General features: G+C 47.6%; 1 protein-coding gene and 1 pseudogene across 5 annotated transcripts in view; both read left to right on the top strand.

Moving 5' to 3' along the window:
• Positions 1-5,621: 5,621 nt before the first annotated feature.
• LOC125757055 (uncharacterized) lies at positions 5,622-8,282 on the top strand (annotated as a pseudogene).
• A 6,886-nt stretch (positions 8,283-15,168) lies between these two features.
• The window catches only part of LOC119402194 (Golgi-specific brefeldin A-resistance guanine nucleotide exchange factor 1), an 89,980-nt gene continuing 86,883 nt past the window's right edge, over positions 15,169-18,265 (top strand). For 4 of the 5 annotated variants that reach the window (XM_049417735.1, XM_049417734.1, XM_049417731.1 and 1 more), the window contains exons 1-4: positions 15,176-15,293; positions 15,709-15,817; positions 15,945-16,143; positions 17,453-17,680. In XM_049417735.1, coding sequence (XP_049273692.1) covers positions 15,722-15,817; positions 15,945-16,143; positions 17,453-17,680 — 523 coding nt within the window. In that variant the 5' untranslated portion in view covers positions 15,176-15,293; positions 15,709-15,721. Of the gene's footprint in view, positions 15,297-15,708; positions 15,818-15,944; positions 16,144-17,452; positions 17,681-18,265 lie in introns of all 5 variants that reach the window. The other variant, XM_037669310.1, reaches the window with a different exon arrangement.

Here is an 18,265-nt window from a genome sequence, read left to right as displayed (position 1 = left end):
TTGCATAATAATAGTATCTGGGGTTTAACGTCCCAAAACCATGATATGATTACGAGGGACGCCGTAGCTGGAGGGCGTCGGAAATTTTGACCACCTGGGGTTCTTTAACGTGTACTTAAATCTAAGTACACGGGCCTCAAACATTTTCGCCTCCATCGAAAACGCAGCCGCCGCGGCCGGGATTCGATCCCGCGACCTTCGGGTCAGCAGTCGAGCGCCATAACCACTGGACCACCGTGGCGGGGCTGCACTACATTGCGTCACCATCCAGTGCATATATATATATATATATATATATACAGGGTGTCCCAGCTATCTTTAGCCAAGGCTTAAAAAATACAATATTAGAGGCAGGCGAGTGAAATGACTTTCAAATTGCTGACAGCCACCTTGCGCATTACAGACAATTTTTTGTTTTGTAATTAACTAATTTGTTAATTAGGACGACTTAACTAATTTGTTAAATATTTACTTTAGGCAAGAAATGCTGCTTGCAAACTTCGAGAGCGTCTTCAGAAACCCCAATCGCATCATTTGCGATAAAGAAAGTCTCACGTATACCATTTTTTCCAAGCTGCAAAGAAAGCCCGCGAAATACAAAAAGAACCACGTGACTAGCGCGCTCGCGCGCCGCGAGGATGCTGCCCTCAGCCGTGGTTTGAGCGAACGAAATCAGCTGCGGCCGCGACTCGGCGTCTCCGTTGCAGCGGTAGGCCGATAAGTTAAAGGTGGTTTCTTGGCCCGCGCTCGCTACAACTTGCACCGTCACGCGCGCAGCTGGCTGGCAACGGGCCAAGAAACCACCGCCCACTTATAGGCCTACCGCTGCAACGGAGCCGGCGAGTCCCGGCCGCAGGTGATTTCGTTCGCTCAAACCACGGCTGAGGGCAGCATTCTCGCGGCGCGCGAGCGCGCTAGTCACGTGGTTCTTTTTGTATTTCGCGGGCTTTCTTTGCAGCTTGGAAAAAATTGTATACGTGAGACTTGCTTTATCGCAAATGATGCGATTGGGGTTTCTGAAGACGCTCTCGAACTTTGCAAGCAGCATTTCTGGCCTAAAGTCAATATTTAGCAAATTAGTTAAATCGTCCTAATTAACAAATTAGTTAAATACAAAACAAAAAATTATCTGTAGCGCGCAAGGTGGCTGTCAGCAATTTGAAAGTAATTTCACTCGCCTACCTCTAATATTGTATTTTTTAACCTTTGGCTAAAGATAGCTGGGACACCCGGTATATATATATATATATATATATATATATATATATATATATATATATATATATATATATATATATATATATGCGGTGGCCGGTGAACGGTTGTGCAGCGCGAGCAGTCGGTTTTTTCAATCACGAAACTTGCTAGCAGACGCTGCCTGCGTCGGCGTTGCATCTCGCGGGCGAGGGCGCGTTCTCGTTCCTTGCGAGCTGGTAACTCAGCCGACTCAGCGTTCACGGCAGAAAGAGCGTTTCCATAGTCAACGCGCGCCGTTCACTCGTGCCTGATTCCTAAAGTCTCAGGCATTCGTGTACTAGGTTTATTTATTCAAAACAATCGACAATTAATACGTACGCACACACTCGAAACTTTACGCAATACCAACACCCTAAGACTGATAGGAAAAATATCGGGTAAAAACGGAGGGCTCCGGGAGTCAGAGCTACTTCGTCTCGTACACGCTTTTGTGATTAGTAAAATCACATATACTCTCCCCTACCTTAATTCACCTTAAACCAGCAGAGGAGGTCTTTGTCAACACCCTGCTTCGCCGAGTTTACAAATACGCTCTAGGAATTGCGTGCAATGCCTCTATATAACGCGCGACTCTATCAGACAGGGGTCATAAATACCCTTTCAGAAATTACTGAAGCCCATTTAACAGCTCAATACGCTAGGCTCGCGACCACTAGCGCAGGCCGTCACATTTTAGCTACTACCCGCATTAACTTCACCTCTATCACCAATGCTAAGCACAACATTCCCCACTACATAATTACTCATACCGCCCCTTCCTAAAAACATGCACCCTACTTATCATACTAAACGTCGAATCCAAAGAGCAAAGGCCATTCAGAAAAACTTACAAGGAGCCAATGACGTGCTCTATGTCGATGCGGCAGAATACCTATCTTCCTCGTCCTATACGCCCTTTCTGCTGTGGACACCAACGGCAAGACGATCACAACGGCATCCGTCACTGTCAACTCCTCGGAGGAGGCAGAGGAGGCTGCCATCGCATTAGGTTTATCCATCCCCAATATCACTATGATTGTTAGTGACTCTAAAACTGCCATACGTAACTTCAGTGCAGGTCGCATCTCACAAACTGCCCTTTCAATTCTTAATAAACATTCTCTTACGCAAGACGTTGCTCTCATATGGACGCCCGCGCATGCGGGGCTGTGTGGCAATGAGGCGGCTCATGCCTGTGCTCGAGGAATGACAGGCCGGGCGCAGGCCACCGACGACGCCTTAGATCACGCGGCACCCTTCAGTGCGAGGGATCGTCTAACAAACCACTACCGTCTTCAGCGCACAGTATACCCCCTTACACCGGGGAGCTACTCGCCACCACGAAATACTGCGGCGCCAGTTACAGACCCGTACGTTCCCTACCCCCTCTTTTCGCCATCTTATACACCCTGCGACAGGGGCGTAGCCAGGGGGGGGGGGGTTGGGGGGGTTCAAATGCCCCCGAAATTTTTCAGTTTTGCTTGCGTATATATACACGCCCACATACAAACGTACGCACGAACAGTGCGTACGTATGGTATGGATAAAGTATGGTTGAACCCCCCCCCCCCCCGAAAAAATTTCTGGCTACGCCCCTGCCCTGCGATATATCCCTCCCCTTTATGCATTTTCTGCCAACAAAGAGCCAATCGCGCGCGATCATATCATGTGGGGTTGTACTCTGAACCCACCCTAACTCACTAAACATTAGTAGTAAGGAGCAGTGGGAGGCTGCTATGTGCAGCTCGGCGCCCGAGGTCCAGGACCAGATCCTGGATTGGGCCAAGAGGGTAGCGGAGACCAGGGGCGTAGCCAGAAATTTTTTTCGGGGGGGGGGGGTTCTGCTGTATCGCGCCAATTGCGGAACTGCGGCTGAGCGCATCTGCACGGCGCGTGCACATAGGTCTGAGTAGACTGAGGAAGACGACGATCGCAGGTCTTTGGAATAAACCTTGTTTTACTTGTGGTTCTGGCCTGTGTCAGCTACGTTACTTCAGTGGCGACGAGGATGGGATATTACTCCGGTATAATCTTCGGCTGAAGGCGGACGACCAGAAGACATGGGATCTCGCCCACCAGCTTTCGATGGAGCAGCGGGAAGCTGGGGTACGTACCGCATACGTCTTGAAGCCTTCTTCGAGGGACATGAAGTAACGGATCCCGGGAAGCGCCGCGCTTTGCTGATTTCTTCGCTGAGCGACAGCGTTGTACGGATATTACAAGGACGTAATCCAAGCACCCCGGTCAACACCTTAAGCTACGATCAGGTTGTGGAATGTTTGGAAGATCAGTACAACCCGCAAGCTAATGAAATTGCAGCCAGTTATGCGTTTTTCATGCGGAAGCAAAAGGAAGGCGAGAGTGTGCGAGATTTCATCGCGGGACTCCGGAGGCTAGCCGAGCTGCAACGTCGGTAGTATGATGGACCGTATGTTACGAGATCGCATCGTTTGCGGTATCCGGGACGACGACGCACGGCGTTCTTTGTTGACGCGAGCTACGCTGACCTTGAAAGAGGCCGAGGACTTCGCCAGGGCTTCCGAGAAGGCACAGGAAGACGTCCGTGACATGCAGGAGACTGGCGTGGGCAACGGCAGTGGTACCATGAACGCCCTGCTGCGACTACGACGACGTGAGTCCCGGGCGCCGAGCAGCAACCTAGAAAGCAGTCGTCCGCTGTGCGAACGTTGCGACGGGCCGCATGATTCCAACGTGTGCCGCCATAGAAACACCAATGTGCGGGAGGAAAGGTCATCTGCAGTGGGACGACCATGTTAACCACATCCTCTTAAAAACATCCCGCGTCACTGGTTTCCTTATGCGCCACAGAAGCATATTGCCCCAAAAAGTAAAATTAATGCTGTATAACTCTCTTTTTTGTTCTTATCTAAATTACTGTACACTTGTATGGGCCACGACCACTAAATCAAATCTACAAAAAATATTAATCGTGCAAAAGCGGCTACTAAGGGTAGTTTATGGATTGCCTTACGGACATACAACAAGACATCTTTTTGTTCAATTTGACATTCTTAACATATTTAACTTCTACCACTACAGACTACTACGCAGGTATAAAGCAGAGTTAAAAAAACGCCAGGACAGCTTATGCAGTCTTGCCTCGTTAAGGTTGTTTGAGTCTCATTACCCACACCGTCACAAAACACACTGGATTTTACCGGCTACCCGCACCAACTATGGCCGGCATATGCTTCACTACCAGTTACCATTCATATTAAATCAGCTAATCGACGCGCATATTAATTTGCCGGAAATCGACAATGCAGGAATACGGAAATTTCTCGCGCAGAGTAATGAATAACGACCCATACTCACTTACATCCTCGTACAGAAGGTGACATTTCATTCTATTTTTCCCTTTATTAGAATGACTGAACTGATCTGTACGCGATTATGTATATTGGGCATTTTGTGTGTAACTGCATGTTTATGTGTGTAGACATGTATATATATGTGTATATATGTATATATATAAGTGTATGTATAATTTTCCTTTTCTAGGAGCAAATGGTAGTGCTCTTTGTGTGTGTGTTTTTCTTTTTTTCTTTCTGCGCTTGTTCAAATGCAGACCAGTATTATTCAATACATACATAGAACTGTATTTTTTTATGTGCCTCGCTGCTGTTACCTGTACGGGAGTGGGAACTTCGTCAAGCGGATTGTCGCTTTTATTCCCGCCCCCTCCATCATTATTTTTGTACTGATGGCAAATAAACATTATTATTATTATTATTATTATCTGGCCAGGGTATGCCGCAGGAGTCGTTCCCGGACGTCAGGTGCATATGTCGTGGAAGAAGATGAAAGTGAGAGCGAAGAATTTATGCTTGCCTTGGTGGCACACAGTGCGACCGACAGGGACGTCTCGCGGCCTCTCGAGAAGGTTTTGACGTGGGGAGGGCAGGAACTGAGCATGATAATCTACACGGGCTCGCCGGTGAGTGTGATTCCAGTGAGTGTATACGAGAGACACAGAAGGCGGTGGCCAGCTCTCGCAAAAACTGCCCTGCGGCTATCATGCTTTCTTGGACCCCTGCCCGTCATTGGCAAGTTAACCATGGACGTGAAGTCTGGGGCAGTAACCGTGACCAGTACGTTAGTGGTGGTGGGCTGTCAAGGACCACTCCTCTGCGGCCGGCGTACAATCGAGGAATTTGGCAAGGCTGGCGTGTCTCTTTTGGACGCCAACAGCGCTGCGTGTGTAAACTTTGTTCAACAGAATGCGCAGTTGAAAGCCCTACTTGACGAATTTTCGCAGCTGTTTGACAACAAACTGGGTTGCTGTGAAGGGCCTCCCGTTAAGCTACACATCAAGGAAGGCGCTCGGCCCTCGTTTTTGCAAAGCACGGACCGTGCCTTATGCAATGCGTGCCCAAGTCTCAGCAGAGATTGATCGCCTGGTGGAAGAAGGAGTGCTTTCCCAGATCAGCGTCTCTGAATGGGCAACGCCGGTGGTCCCCGTGGCGAAAAAGAACGGTGGCATAAGACTCTGCGGGGACTTCAAGTTAACGGTGAATCCGGCTACTTACTTGGAACAGTATCCTCTGCCGAAAGTTGACGATATCTTCGCAGCGCTTGCTGGAGGTGAAGTCTTTAGTACGTTGGACCTACGTAAAGCATACAACCAGCTTCCTCTAGACGCCGAAGCTAAAAGGATCGCAGTGCTGAACACGCATAAGGGACTCTACTGTTACAATCGCCTCGCTTTTGGAATCGCTTCAGCCCCAGCTCTGTTCCAAAGGCGCATGGAATCAGTCCTCCGAGGTCTGCCAGGAGTGAAAGTCTACCTAGATGACATTATTGTCGCGGAAAAGAAGCACGATATGTCGGTATTGCGACAAGTGTTCCAACGACTGCAGGACAGTTGAAAGTTAGCGCCTGTATCGTCTCTCTTGCCTGTGTCCCTGTGTTTTTGCGCTATTGCACTATGAGCGGCCTGAAGCTGAATAAAACCAAATGCAGATTCCGAGAAAAACAAGTGACTTTTCTGGGCCACCGCATCGACGAAAAAGGCCTGCATCCTTTGCAAGACAATCTCGGCGCCATACTAGGTGCACCGTCGCCAACTTCGGTGAGCCAGTTGAAATCTTTTCTGGGCTTAATCACGTATTACTCCAAATTCTTGCCTAACCTCTCAACCATGCTAGCACCACTGTATGCATTGCTGACGAAGGGAGTTGCCTGGAAATGGGGACAGGCGCAAGAAAGCGCATTTCAAGAAGCCAAGAAGGCTATGAAAAAGGCAAACTTTCTAATTCATTATGATCCTTGTAAGCCACTTCGGCTTGAATGTGACGCTTCCATGTATGGTTTGGGTGCTGCTGTCTCATCGCATCAACGGCAAAGATTATCCGATAGGTTTTCGATCGAGAACATTGACTGCTGCAGAGAAAAACTACTCGCAGTTGGAAAAGGAAGGGCTTGCCTTAGTTTTCGGTGTGACCAAGTTTCGAGATTATCTTTTTGGCAACCGGTTTACGCTGGTCACTGATCACAAGCCATTGACCGGGCTTTTTCATCAGGACAAGCCCATTCCACAAATGGCAGCAGCGAGGATCCAACGCTGGGCATTACTGTTGTCAGCGTATCAGTATGAGCTCGAATATCGGAAAGGACAGCTGAATGGTAACGCCGATGCTTTGAGCCGCTTACCTCTGACTAATCAAGAAAGCGCAACAGAAAGCTCTTCGGTAGAATACGTGCTGCACGCGCAAGCTTTAAACGAGTTTGCTCTGTGTCCCCAGAAGCTAGCAGAGAACACCGCTGAAGATAGAGTGCTTCGTCAAGTAATGACATGGATTCTGCGGGGTTGGCCAGGAGAACTGAGTGCGGGCCAACAGTGTTTCCGTCCTTTCTTCACTCGTAGGGATGAGCTGACAGTGAGCAACGGATTAGTTTATTGGGGTCATCGTGTCATTCTGCCGGAGAGAGCGCGTTCTTTCATGTTGGAAGAATTGCACGAAAGCCATCCGGGCATCACGGCAATGAAGAGCCTCGCACGCGCGTTGTTTTGGTATCCGGCTCTGGACCACGATATAGAGTGTCTTGTAAAAAGTTGTCCGCACTGTGTGCAGTGTATGCCACTACCTGCAGCTCAGGTTCCTTCAAGTTGGCCTGAAACTGACAAGCGCTGGTCTCGGCTGCATGTCGACTTTGCTGGTCCTGTGGAAGGTCACATGATCCTTGTGCTGGTGGACGCAGGTACGAAATGGATAGAGGCAGTCCCACTCAAAACAGCGACGGCTGACACCACAGTGGAAGTTCTTCGGAGTATTTTCGCTCGTTTCGGCCTGCCTCACACAGTGGTGTCCGATAATGGGCCCCAATTCACCAGTGTGGTGACAAAGACCTTCTTTCGGGATAACCATGTCCGTCACGTGACAACTGCCCCTTATTATCCGCAGTCGAACGGGGCAGCAGAGCGGGCAGTGCGCACTGTCAAGGAAGCACTAAAGAAGAACAAAGTAGGGTCACTGAAATGTCGACTTGCTAAATTCTTGCTTCGGTACAGGGTAACGCCGGTAAAGGACGGGAAATCGCCCGCAGAGATGTTGCTAGGTGCCCAACCAAGAACCAGACTAAGTGCTCATTTCCCGGTGCGAGAGGACACAAAAGAGACAGTCAAGGCTGCAGCACCACCTTCCCGCTTGATTCTTCCTGGAACACGAGTTTGGTCACGACAGTATAACCGCAGTGGACAGAGATGGCTGCCTGGTACCGTGACGGCGGCCAGCGGGGGTCGGCTGCTTACTGTTGATACGGAAGAAGGAGAACAGCGACGACATGTCGACCAGGTGCGACTTCGGGAAGCTCAGCAAGCGCAGCAAGAAGCCTCCGTGACCCATTCAAGGGAGAGCGAAACGAACATCGGCGATGAAGGTTCGCTGCCACAACTACCACCCGCAAAGGAACTCGGCGCACAAACAGACGAAGGGGCGGGTACAGACCAGCCTGCAAGCGCTGTGGAAGACCCTGTCCTACCCAGACGTTCAACTCGCAAAAGAAGAGTTCCGGACAGGTTTTAGAAAAAAGTGCAATTTCTGCACCAGACACTCTAGGGGAAGGAAGTGCTGTATCGCGCCAATTGCGGAACTGCGGCTGAGTGCATCTGCACGGCGCGTGCACATAGGTCTGAGTAGACTGAGGAAGACGACGATCGCAGGTCTTTGGAATAAACCTTGTTTTACTTGTGGTTCTGGCCTGTGTCAGCTACGTTACTTCAGGTTCAACCATACTTTATGTATGTTCGTGCGTGCGTTTGTATGTGTGCGTGCCTATACGCAAGCAAAACTGAAAAATTTCGGGGGGGGGGGGTTGAACCCCCAACCCCCCCCCCCCTTTGCTACGCCCCTGGCGGAGACCTACGCCTGGTAGGCTCCTCTGCTCCCTCCACCCTTCCCTCTTGGGATAAATAAAGTCTTTCTCCTCCTCCTCCTCTCGCCACGCGGCGAGCGCTGAGGCGGTGGCGACCTCTCTTGCGCTCAAGCTTGAGAGGGCGCAAGAGAGGACACGACGATACCCCCCGACACGCCGAGACCCTGAGGTGCCTCGCCCCTGAGAAGTCACAGTTTCGCCGCCACGGCGAAGCAATGAATGCGATAGCAACAAATTGGAATGTAACGCACAGAACGGAAAGCAGCTCGAAATTTCCAGCGCGTCGCTCAAGCGCGAAGAACGCACGAAAAGAACACACACAGGACGAGCGCGAACTTTGATAGTTGTTCTTTCTGTTTGAACAGCGCGCTCCTTTCGCAAACGCGGCCGCTGTAGCGAGCGAAGTGACCTTCGTACACTGTGTAACTTCAGCGCGGACATCGCGGTGAAAGCAGAATACATACAAACCACCCCCTTCACGAGATAAGCGCGCGCAGGAGACCACGCGCTGTAGGGCTAAGTGCACCTCGCTGGCGACCAAGAAGGCACGCTGAAGTAAATGGTGTATATAAAGAGCTCGCCGCTAGCATGTTGAAAGACGTACTGTTCGTGGCCTAGCCGTCGAGAGGTCGCCCGTTCGATTCCGCGCTTCGGAAAAAATTTTTTCGAAAAAGCTTTTATTGTGGCTTATATATATATATATATATATATATATATATATATATATATATATATATATATATATATATATATATATATATATATATATATATATATATGGGACATGACGGCGACGGCAAAAACCAGCTGAGACTGTCCATGTAATTGCTATCGCAATAAAAGAAGTAGATGGCTTTTGCCTTCGAGTCGTCTTGGGTGAATGCATAAGAGACCCTGACACCGTGTGAGTCTGTTTTTAAGGCACTGCACCTTAGAGGGTACTATAGGCGGTTTTCGGCGTGCAAACGACATGTACTAGTCATACGCAGCTTCGCTCTAGAAAGAAAACTAAGTTTGTTATACCATGTAGTCCCCCACTGAACGCACTTTCGCGGAAGCTCGACTTGTAGCGGATCTCCATCTTCCAGGCAACCCGGCGCATGTGCGAACGATAGTCTTAAAAGCACTGCGAGCGAGAATGCTATTGCTTCAACACAGATAGGCCTCAGAGAGAGGGAAGGGAAAGTCGCAAAAGCTTCGCTTTCTGAGGCTAGCTAAGTGACGTCTTATTGCGCCCAGCAATACAACATACGTGCTCCTGACATGATTTTCTCCATGAGATTCGAAATGAATCGAAATATTTCTAGCTCTTCATTACAGCCCCGTAATAATTATTCAAATGCTTGAATGTAAGTGCGACTTGTTTCTCAATTGTACTCCAGGATGTGAAATCAGCTGCTCCAAAGTGCTCCCAGATGCAAAATTACCTGCTCCAAAGTGCTCCAAGTTGAAAATTTTCGCTGCTCCAAACTACTCCAAAATGAAAATTTTGCTGCTCCAAAAATTGCTCCAAATCAGAAGTCCTCGGTAGTATCACTGCCTATGCATATAACAAATTCGGTTCTATATCACTCTCTTCCCCGATTTTTTTCCACCAGTACGTTTAAGAGTACGTCGCTTATCTCAATCGATGTCCATGCGCTTTAAAACCCAGTAGCGTCTGATAGATAATTAGGCTCCGACCACAGGTCTAGCTGGGGGAATGTCCTGACCTTCCATTATGATTTGCTGAGCAGTTTCCAGACTTTTGTTGCAGCAGACTGTTGTGAATGTATCCTGCCGCATGTTTTCGTCTTCAGGCAGCCATCTCTGGCTTGTATAACAAAAGGCAGCCCTAGCTTGTGTTGTAATTTCCTTCAGTTCTTTTTTTTTTGCCATGCTAGTAAATCTTCATGGTCTTTTTTGTTTCCATTCTCTGGCAAGGCCGCTAGAGGCACCATGTGAACGCGCGTACTCCGAAAGTTGTAGAAATAGCAAGGCAGCGCATTGCTGTCCGAGAGGGAAGTGGGGTGATGTATTCATGTAGCTCAATTTCATCGAGTCAGCTCGAATGATACGCCAACAATTATATCTAGAGCGTACAAACGGGAGCAGCTCACAAGATGACCGGCGGTTCAATAACGGCAACATGCATGAATCACAGCTAGGCTACGTACGGTATGGCCTCCTGGCTCTGGTATCAATGGGTGCACAAAAGCTTTGTGAATCCTTCGTGTTCGTGCCACTAACACGGGCATCAGTGCATGCTACGATAGTCGCATCGTTTTGGTCATTGGCGTTGAAGGAACTTCAGCATTCACCTGGCGGCAAAGGCGACCAAGAGGTTTGTTATCTCCAGGGAGGAAAGGAAAAAAAGAATGAAACCAGCGCTAATGTCATTCTTGTGTAGCGATTGGTGTAGCCCTAAATCCAGCACTAAATGCAGGTCCCCTACTGTGAAACCTGAGGATGTGCCTATAGCATATGCACTGGCACCCATGGCGGTTCCCGTTAGCAGAGTTGCACATCTCCGTTTACCGAACCGTCGATGACGCAATGTTTGAGGTAAGATGTAGGGTTTTCCCGGCACGAGTAAAATCTTGTTGGGGAGATTCGCAAACTCGGTGTGCAAGTTACGCGTTACTTTTCGCTGCGCTTTATCGACTAGGAATCCTGCTTGTTACGGAACTTGGTACAGGTGTCTGCAGCAAGATCCGTCTGGTTTCCCCTTTAGATGTAGCGACGAACATGCATAGGCGTGCGCACAGGGTGGGGGGGGGGGGGGGGCGCAAAATATGCCCCATACCACGGCCGGTCTGGAGGCGCGCGCTCGCTCCTTAGCGAGCGCGTGCCTCTAGACCGGCCGTGCCCATACATTGACCCCCCCTAGTCACCTAAGAGAGGGGGGGGGGGGCGCAAAATCTGCCTCGTACATTGACTTACAAGGGGGGGGGCGCTGCGATGAACCTTCGCCCCCCCCCCCTGCGGGGAACTCTGCTCACGCCTATGGCGACGAAGGTGCCAGAGAAGCGCCGGTGAGAGGGAGGAGCTCTCGCGCTTTGCAAGGCTAAACCACCATAGCAAGGCCAGGATAGCGACAACTGCACGCGCGCCCACTCGAGGAGTCCAAGGAGCTGCGCCGCCGGGCGCCTGAAACTGAACTCGGTACTCGCTTGAACGAACCGTTAAATCAGGGCTGTACCCAGGAATTTTTTTCGGGGGATGTTTGTGTGTAGAATGGCTAACTTTGGCAACTGGTTGTCGATGTGAAGGCGTGAAAGTATATCAGTGTCACCCGAAAAGTTAAAGCATGAAAAAATTTCGGGGGTGTCAGAATCTCCTCAACCCCCCCCCCCCCCTTAGTTACGGCCCTGGTTCAAACCCACTATAAACGAGGTAATCCTAGGCTAGGATGAGGAATGAAAAATTGTCGGTGAATAACACACTAAAGAAATGGATTACAAGGCAACAGGAAAGACGTCCAACTTGCAAATGAGTTTTAAGAATCACCGGACGACAGCCGCGCGTGCGCAACAGCTAGTAGGCAGTTTTCGAATAGCGTACGCTAAGTTAGCGTTTGCAGTCCGCTATTTCCGTCACTTAACTGGAGCCCGCAAGCGGTTAGCGACACATGCTCAGTTGCGCGAAAAGCCAACGCAAAGCTTTGCGCACGCTATTCGAAAACTGCCTAGTGCAACTTTCATGCGCGTTTAGGCTTCGTGGGCTTGCGGCGGCAAGAGATTTTAGTTGACTGGTTCTGGATATGTACAGGGTCCATAATGCGCATTTTCTAGGAATATAAGTTTTATTGATCGTACCTGTACAAATGGTTAAAATTCTTCAAAATACTCTCCCACTTGCGGACCCTGAATGTCCTCGTCGGGAATGTTGTTGTTGTAGTGGTTCTGGGGGGGGGAAATAGACGCTAATTTCTGCAGCCCTTGAGGGAGCACGGCGCAGCGTCTCAGAAAGGTTGTAACGTGCTTTTGGACGTCTTCCACGGTCTCCCAATGCTTTTCTTTCAGATCTATTCAGTCGGGGAAACAAACAAACAAAAAGTCGCACGGAGCAAAGTCGGGACTGTAAGGGATGGGGGATCACCTCCCCATTACAGTCCCCTCAGTTGCTCCGGGCCAGGAAGTCGGTACCTACAAAGGACGTGTGGCTGGGGTCATTGCCATGGAGGAGCTTGACCGCGCGTCTTTGATGTCAGCCCTCACACGCGCGACCCGGCGCGTTTCAATCTCTCAATTGAGCACCTACAGGTACTGCAAATGTGGACACGTGTATACTCAGTCGACGCGGTCGGAACGCAAAACTTCGCGCACACGATCCACGTTTTCGTCGGTTCTGGTCGTTTTTGGGCGTCCAGAACGGAGTTCTAGGTGACCTCCTCCCGGCCCTCCTTGAAACCACGTGCCACCTCCCGGACTGTGACCTTCAACTGCACAAGGTGTGGGTTCGAGCTAGTTGGTACACCATGATCAACACTTCTTGCGCAAAATTTTTCTCAGACAACGGACGAAACAGACACGGACGGGCGCAAACTTCCAAATGATTTTATTATCAACAAGATTTGCGCCCGTCCGTGTCTGTTTCGTCCGTTGTCTGAGAAAATTTTGCGCAAGAAGTGTTGATCTTGAACTGCAGTCGCCCTTGAAAGCCTCTTGCAGCAGCAAGGTCGACAGTTGGGCTAGTTGGTAAGGTTCCATAATATTTTAGAGCAGCGCAAAAGACGGGACAAAGGACAAGAAGTTCACAGACGAGCGCTTACTCGCAACTGGCAGATTTATTAGAAGAACCAAGGAAAAGAAAACATACAGAAGGTGACCCAAATGATCTGTGTTATCGCCGCCACGTGGGGATCATACTAACATGCGCAAGGGCAAGAAAACCAAAAGAACCAAGAAATAGCGATAGGTAAAACTCTACCGTCATAATACCAGATAGGCAGCAGCAAAGTAAGCCAACAAAACCATAAAAAAACACAAAAGCCAAAAGCGTCTATCTACCCGCCTCCAAAAACTAATTTCGGTTCGCGATAGCGCCACTGAAGGAGAGCTGATGCAACTCTCCCCAGCATTCTTAATGAAGAATGCTTCCATAACCTCACGCGCCGCATCATCCCTGTGCCTAAAAATAACAGTAACATTAAGTAACAATTAAGTAAAATCTAAGTAACAATTATGGGTCACATCTAGCTGCCCACTGTAAAGGTTGCAAATGCACGCCTCTTTTTCATAAAACTACTGTTATTTTTAGGCACAGGGATGATGCGGCGCGTGAGGTTATGGAAGCATTCTTCATTAAGAATGCTGGGGAGAGTTGCATCAGCTCTCCTTCAGTGGCGCTATCGCGAACCGAAATTAGTTTTTTGGAGGTGGGGTAGATAGACGCTTTTTGGCTTTTGTGTTTTTTTATGGTTTTTGTTGGCTTACCTTGCTGTTGCCTATCTGGTATTATGACGGTAGAGTTTTACCTATCGCTATTTCTTGGTTCTTTTGGTTTTCTTGCCCTTGCGCATGTTAGTATGATACCCACGTGGCGGCGATAACACAGATCATTTGGGTCACCTTCTGTATGTTTTCTTTTCCTTGGTTCTTCTAATAAATCTGCCAGTTGCGAGTAAGCGCTCGTCTGTGAACTTCTTGTCCTTTGTCCCGTCTTTTGCGCTGCTCTAAAATATTATGGAACCTCTTGCAGCATCTGGAATGTTTCGGTTGCATTCTTTCCAAGCTTCACGCATAACTTGATAGCGTATCTCTGTTTAAGCGAACGCTCCATCACGCCATGTTACAAAATCGAAAAAAAAAAAAAATTCAGTGCGCGGAGACACGACGTCTTCCCGCTCAGACCGGCTGCGTTGGAAGGGCAGGTACCCGCCACCATTGCCCGACCGGTTTTACCGCGCAGCCATATGTAGAGTAGCGTCACAATAAAATCATGCGCATTACTTTTATAATGGACCCTGAAATTTATCTTCAGAACCATGCCAACTAAAATCTTTTGCCGCCGCAAGCCTTCAAAAGACCCGAAATTAACCTAAGCGCGCATAAGCAGCTTTGCTGGCAAGACTGTATCAGGTTTATTTCAGAATCCAGTAGTTATACCGGCTATCAATTGTTTGAACAGTGTATTTGGTCTATTGTTGCATAACTGCTTTTTGGAGAATGATAACTCCTCGCCTTGAAGAGGAAAAGTTTCAATGCGCAGTCGGCGCAGTTTTGATGATGAAATATTCTTGCAGTTCTGCAGGATAGTAAACAGAAAAAGCAGGATTGTACGCCAACAAATGCCAACAATCGAATAAATAAAGTTTGATAACTCTACTTGTTACATGATAACTCCACATGTTACAAACAGTCACGGCGCTAATAATAATAAAAAAAAAACAACTTAAATTTCGCGCCTGTAGTATGCTTGGTATCATAAATTGTAAAATACATTGTAAGCTGTAGAATATGAAGTGTTATATAAAAAATGATGGATATTCTAGGCAGTGAAGGTTTCTTTTTACTAAACTGAACAACTATTTCGTACCGTCACGGCCCACCCTTTGAGGTGACGTTCATGCTCATGGTGATCGTGATCGGTCGCTGTAGCTGCTGTTTCCTTCTTTTTTTTTTTTTAATTTCACAGAGCATATGGCTTGAGTAAGAGTTTTTAGCAAGTTACCTCTGCAAGTGGTATGTAGTCTCGTTTACATTTATTTTGCTAGCGCTGACCCTGCGCCCGTCCTCTGACGTGGCGCAGTGGCTCGGCCTTGCGTCACTGGTTTTCATATGACAGCGTCCAACGCCGATTCGGGACTTGTAAGCTCGTAATTCTACGGGAGAAGGCTTGACTGAAGGATTTATCGCGAGAAAATAAACGGGAGAGAGTAGAAATTTGGTTTTGTACAATGTAGAGTTCGATAATTAGAGCAGTCAGCTGGGAACATTGTTGATTTGCCGAGTGTCGGCTGCTTCCAGTTGCTTCCTGATCTGCCAAAACCCCCACGATCCTTGCGTTGTATGACACGTAGGAAGAAACGCAGCGGCCCGACAACTCGTGAACTGCTCCCTAAAAGTGCTTCTCTTTCGATCTGCTTAATTTCAGCGGAACGAGCAGAATGTATGTTCCGGAAAACCACATATACATCATCGCCGGGGAGGTAGCGGTCATAACAGCCGCTTTGAGACGGAGCAATACTGGACAGAGCAATCAGGTATTGCACGAATAATGCTCACAATACGAAGGCGCTCATTGTGATACAAAAGTGAACAATATGTCGAACAAGCGCACTGCGCATCCGTGATGTGTGTATGTCTTCATTCGTGTACACTATTTTGCAGACGGAAGAACATGAAGCACTGAATCGGAGTTTTTCCAATTTGAAGGACGCTCTGGGTCGCTCCACTGATATTTCAGACATCGAGCCAAGCGTTTATTTTGGTCCGTTTTTGGAAGCCATACGATCAGATGACACTAGTGGCATTGTGACTGGGCAAGCTCTTGCGTCTGTAAACAAATTCCTCTCCTATGGCCTTTTAGGTAAGTTCACTCGTTGATTAGCACAATCTTCAGCCTGTTGTTTGACATTGATATTTCTCTCATGACTCGGTTTCTGTAGTTTTTTACATTTCACAAAGTTTTACTTAGTTTCACTCCAACTTTGGCAACTCCTTCATGTCATGTATATGTGGTGTTGTTTGTCAGACATGTTTGATAAACATTGCTTACAAACTCTGTATCTGTGGTGTGATGATATGATTTTTAGGCAGGAGAGAGGTAAGGCCTTTTGGCATTTCCACTTCAATTATTTTAATATTTAAATCAATTTAAATTTGTGTGCAGGCTTTAAATTGTTGGAATGTGTTATTGGAAAAGCAAGAAGTTCTCATGGATACAGGAAACACTTTGCATTCTGCAGAGCACCGTTTTTTCGATTGCATAGGCCTCCTTTGCATCCCATCTGTTGTGTGATTGGTACCAACTGCAGTGCTAAGTTAAATGTTGGGACCGTCAAGTGTTTTATTTCTACTGGCGATAGTAGTTTGTTGGCTAAAATGTTGGGCTGCGTAAACCTTTTGAGTGACCAGAGGAAGTGCTGCTTGGCCAGATAATTTTTTGAAAAGCCTGCGTAGCATGCATTCGTTTTTGTTCACAGTATTTGCTGTTAGATTTAAGTGCCAGCATAAAAGCTATGTTTGTTCATTCTAGCTTAGCATTGCAGTAAGTTTGCCTTAAGCTGCTAACAGGGGCCACAGACAAAAACTACTAGCAAATTGTATTCTAGACTGCTGGTTTCTTGCATTTTGGCAAACGTATCCAATTGGTCTTTTTTGTTATTAATCATACAGGAAAACAGTGCAGAAGAGTGACAAAGAGGGGACACAAACTAGACACTCAGTGCTGTGTGTATGCACACAGTGCTTTGTATATCTACCTTGTGTCCTCTCTTCTTATATCTTAAACAATTTTTTTTTTCTGTGCTTGCTCAATAATAATTCTTTCAGATACTTGTGCTGTACACTAATGTCAGGAATAATTTCTGTGAGGGTTTCTCTAGTGTTCCATACACGTCTTGAAAATTTTTATTAAAAAAAGAACCCTGATCCCTAGCACCTAAAGGGAGAAAACCACTGTGTCTATGGTTTTAAATAGGTTTCTTATGTGTAGAAACATCACAATGTGACAATCGATGTTTTAGAGACAAACAAGCCATTCATGTTTGTTGTTGCTAGAGGTAACTAATCATGTTAACTAATGGTCTGCCATGCTCTATAGCAGCTTTATAACCAGCTCACTATATTAGATGTCCTTCATTTGTAGTAACATTCTTGTGTGAATTGCATTTCAGATCACAGACTGGAGTCATCAGCATCTGCGGCTGAAAGCATAGCAGATGCTGTTACACATGCTCGTTTCATGGGCATTGACCCTGCATCAGATGAAGTGGTGCTCATGAAAATACTGCTTGTGCTGCGATCTCTCCTTCTATCACATGTTGGGGCATTGCTTTCAAATGAGTCAGTGTGTGAAATGATGCAGTCTTGTATTCGCATCTGCTTCGAGCCAAGGCTCAGTGGTAAGTACTGGAACATATTATGGTTTATTGTGTAAATTATAAGCAATAAATGAAATTTTACTTGTGCTTAGCGAGATCAAATTCCTGATTGGCACATATTAATATGTAGATTCTGCAAGCAAAAATAATATTTGCCAGCACAGCTAAATTTTCAGTTGGCCTTGTGCACCATTAATAGAGGCATTATGAATCGGACACCTTTGCTGTCTGCTACGCTCCGACGAGAGTAGCTGCATTTTTATTTTTTTGCTTCCATTTTGTCTGTGCGCTTGCGCACACTGGTGCTCTTCAGTTATTACAGGCATTTTTTTCTAGAGTTAGTTTCGTAAATCTTAGCATTACGAGGTGAAAATGTATTCTATGTATACCCACAGCCGTCGCAATCGGTGGCATGTTGTGGCTGAGTAATGTAACTCATTAGACTGCAGTCCGATACAACTTTAGAAGTCTGCAGCATGTCTTCCTCAAAGGCGGATGCACACAAGCCTGCACCAATTGGTGCACACTCCAGGCTGACGTCATGAGGCGGACGTCGGGTGGCCCTGCCTTCAGAGAACATCGCTGAGGGCATGAGTGGGACTATTT

This window comes from Rhipicephalus sanguineus, chromosome 1 (assembly GCF_013339695.2).
Source record: "Rhipicephalus sanguineus isolate Rsan-2018 chromosome 1, BIME_Rsan_1.4, whole genome shotgun sequence".
Taxonomy (NCBI): Eukaryota; Metazoa; Arthropoda; class Arachnida; order Ixodida; family Ixodidae; genus Rhipicephalus; species Rhipicephalus sanguineus.
The sequence above is the reverse complement of the archived record's forward strand: the minus strand, read 5'-3'. Positions and strand labels throughout refer to the sequence as shown.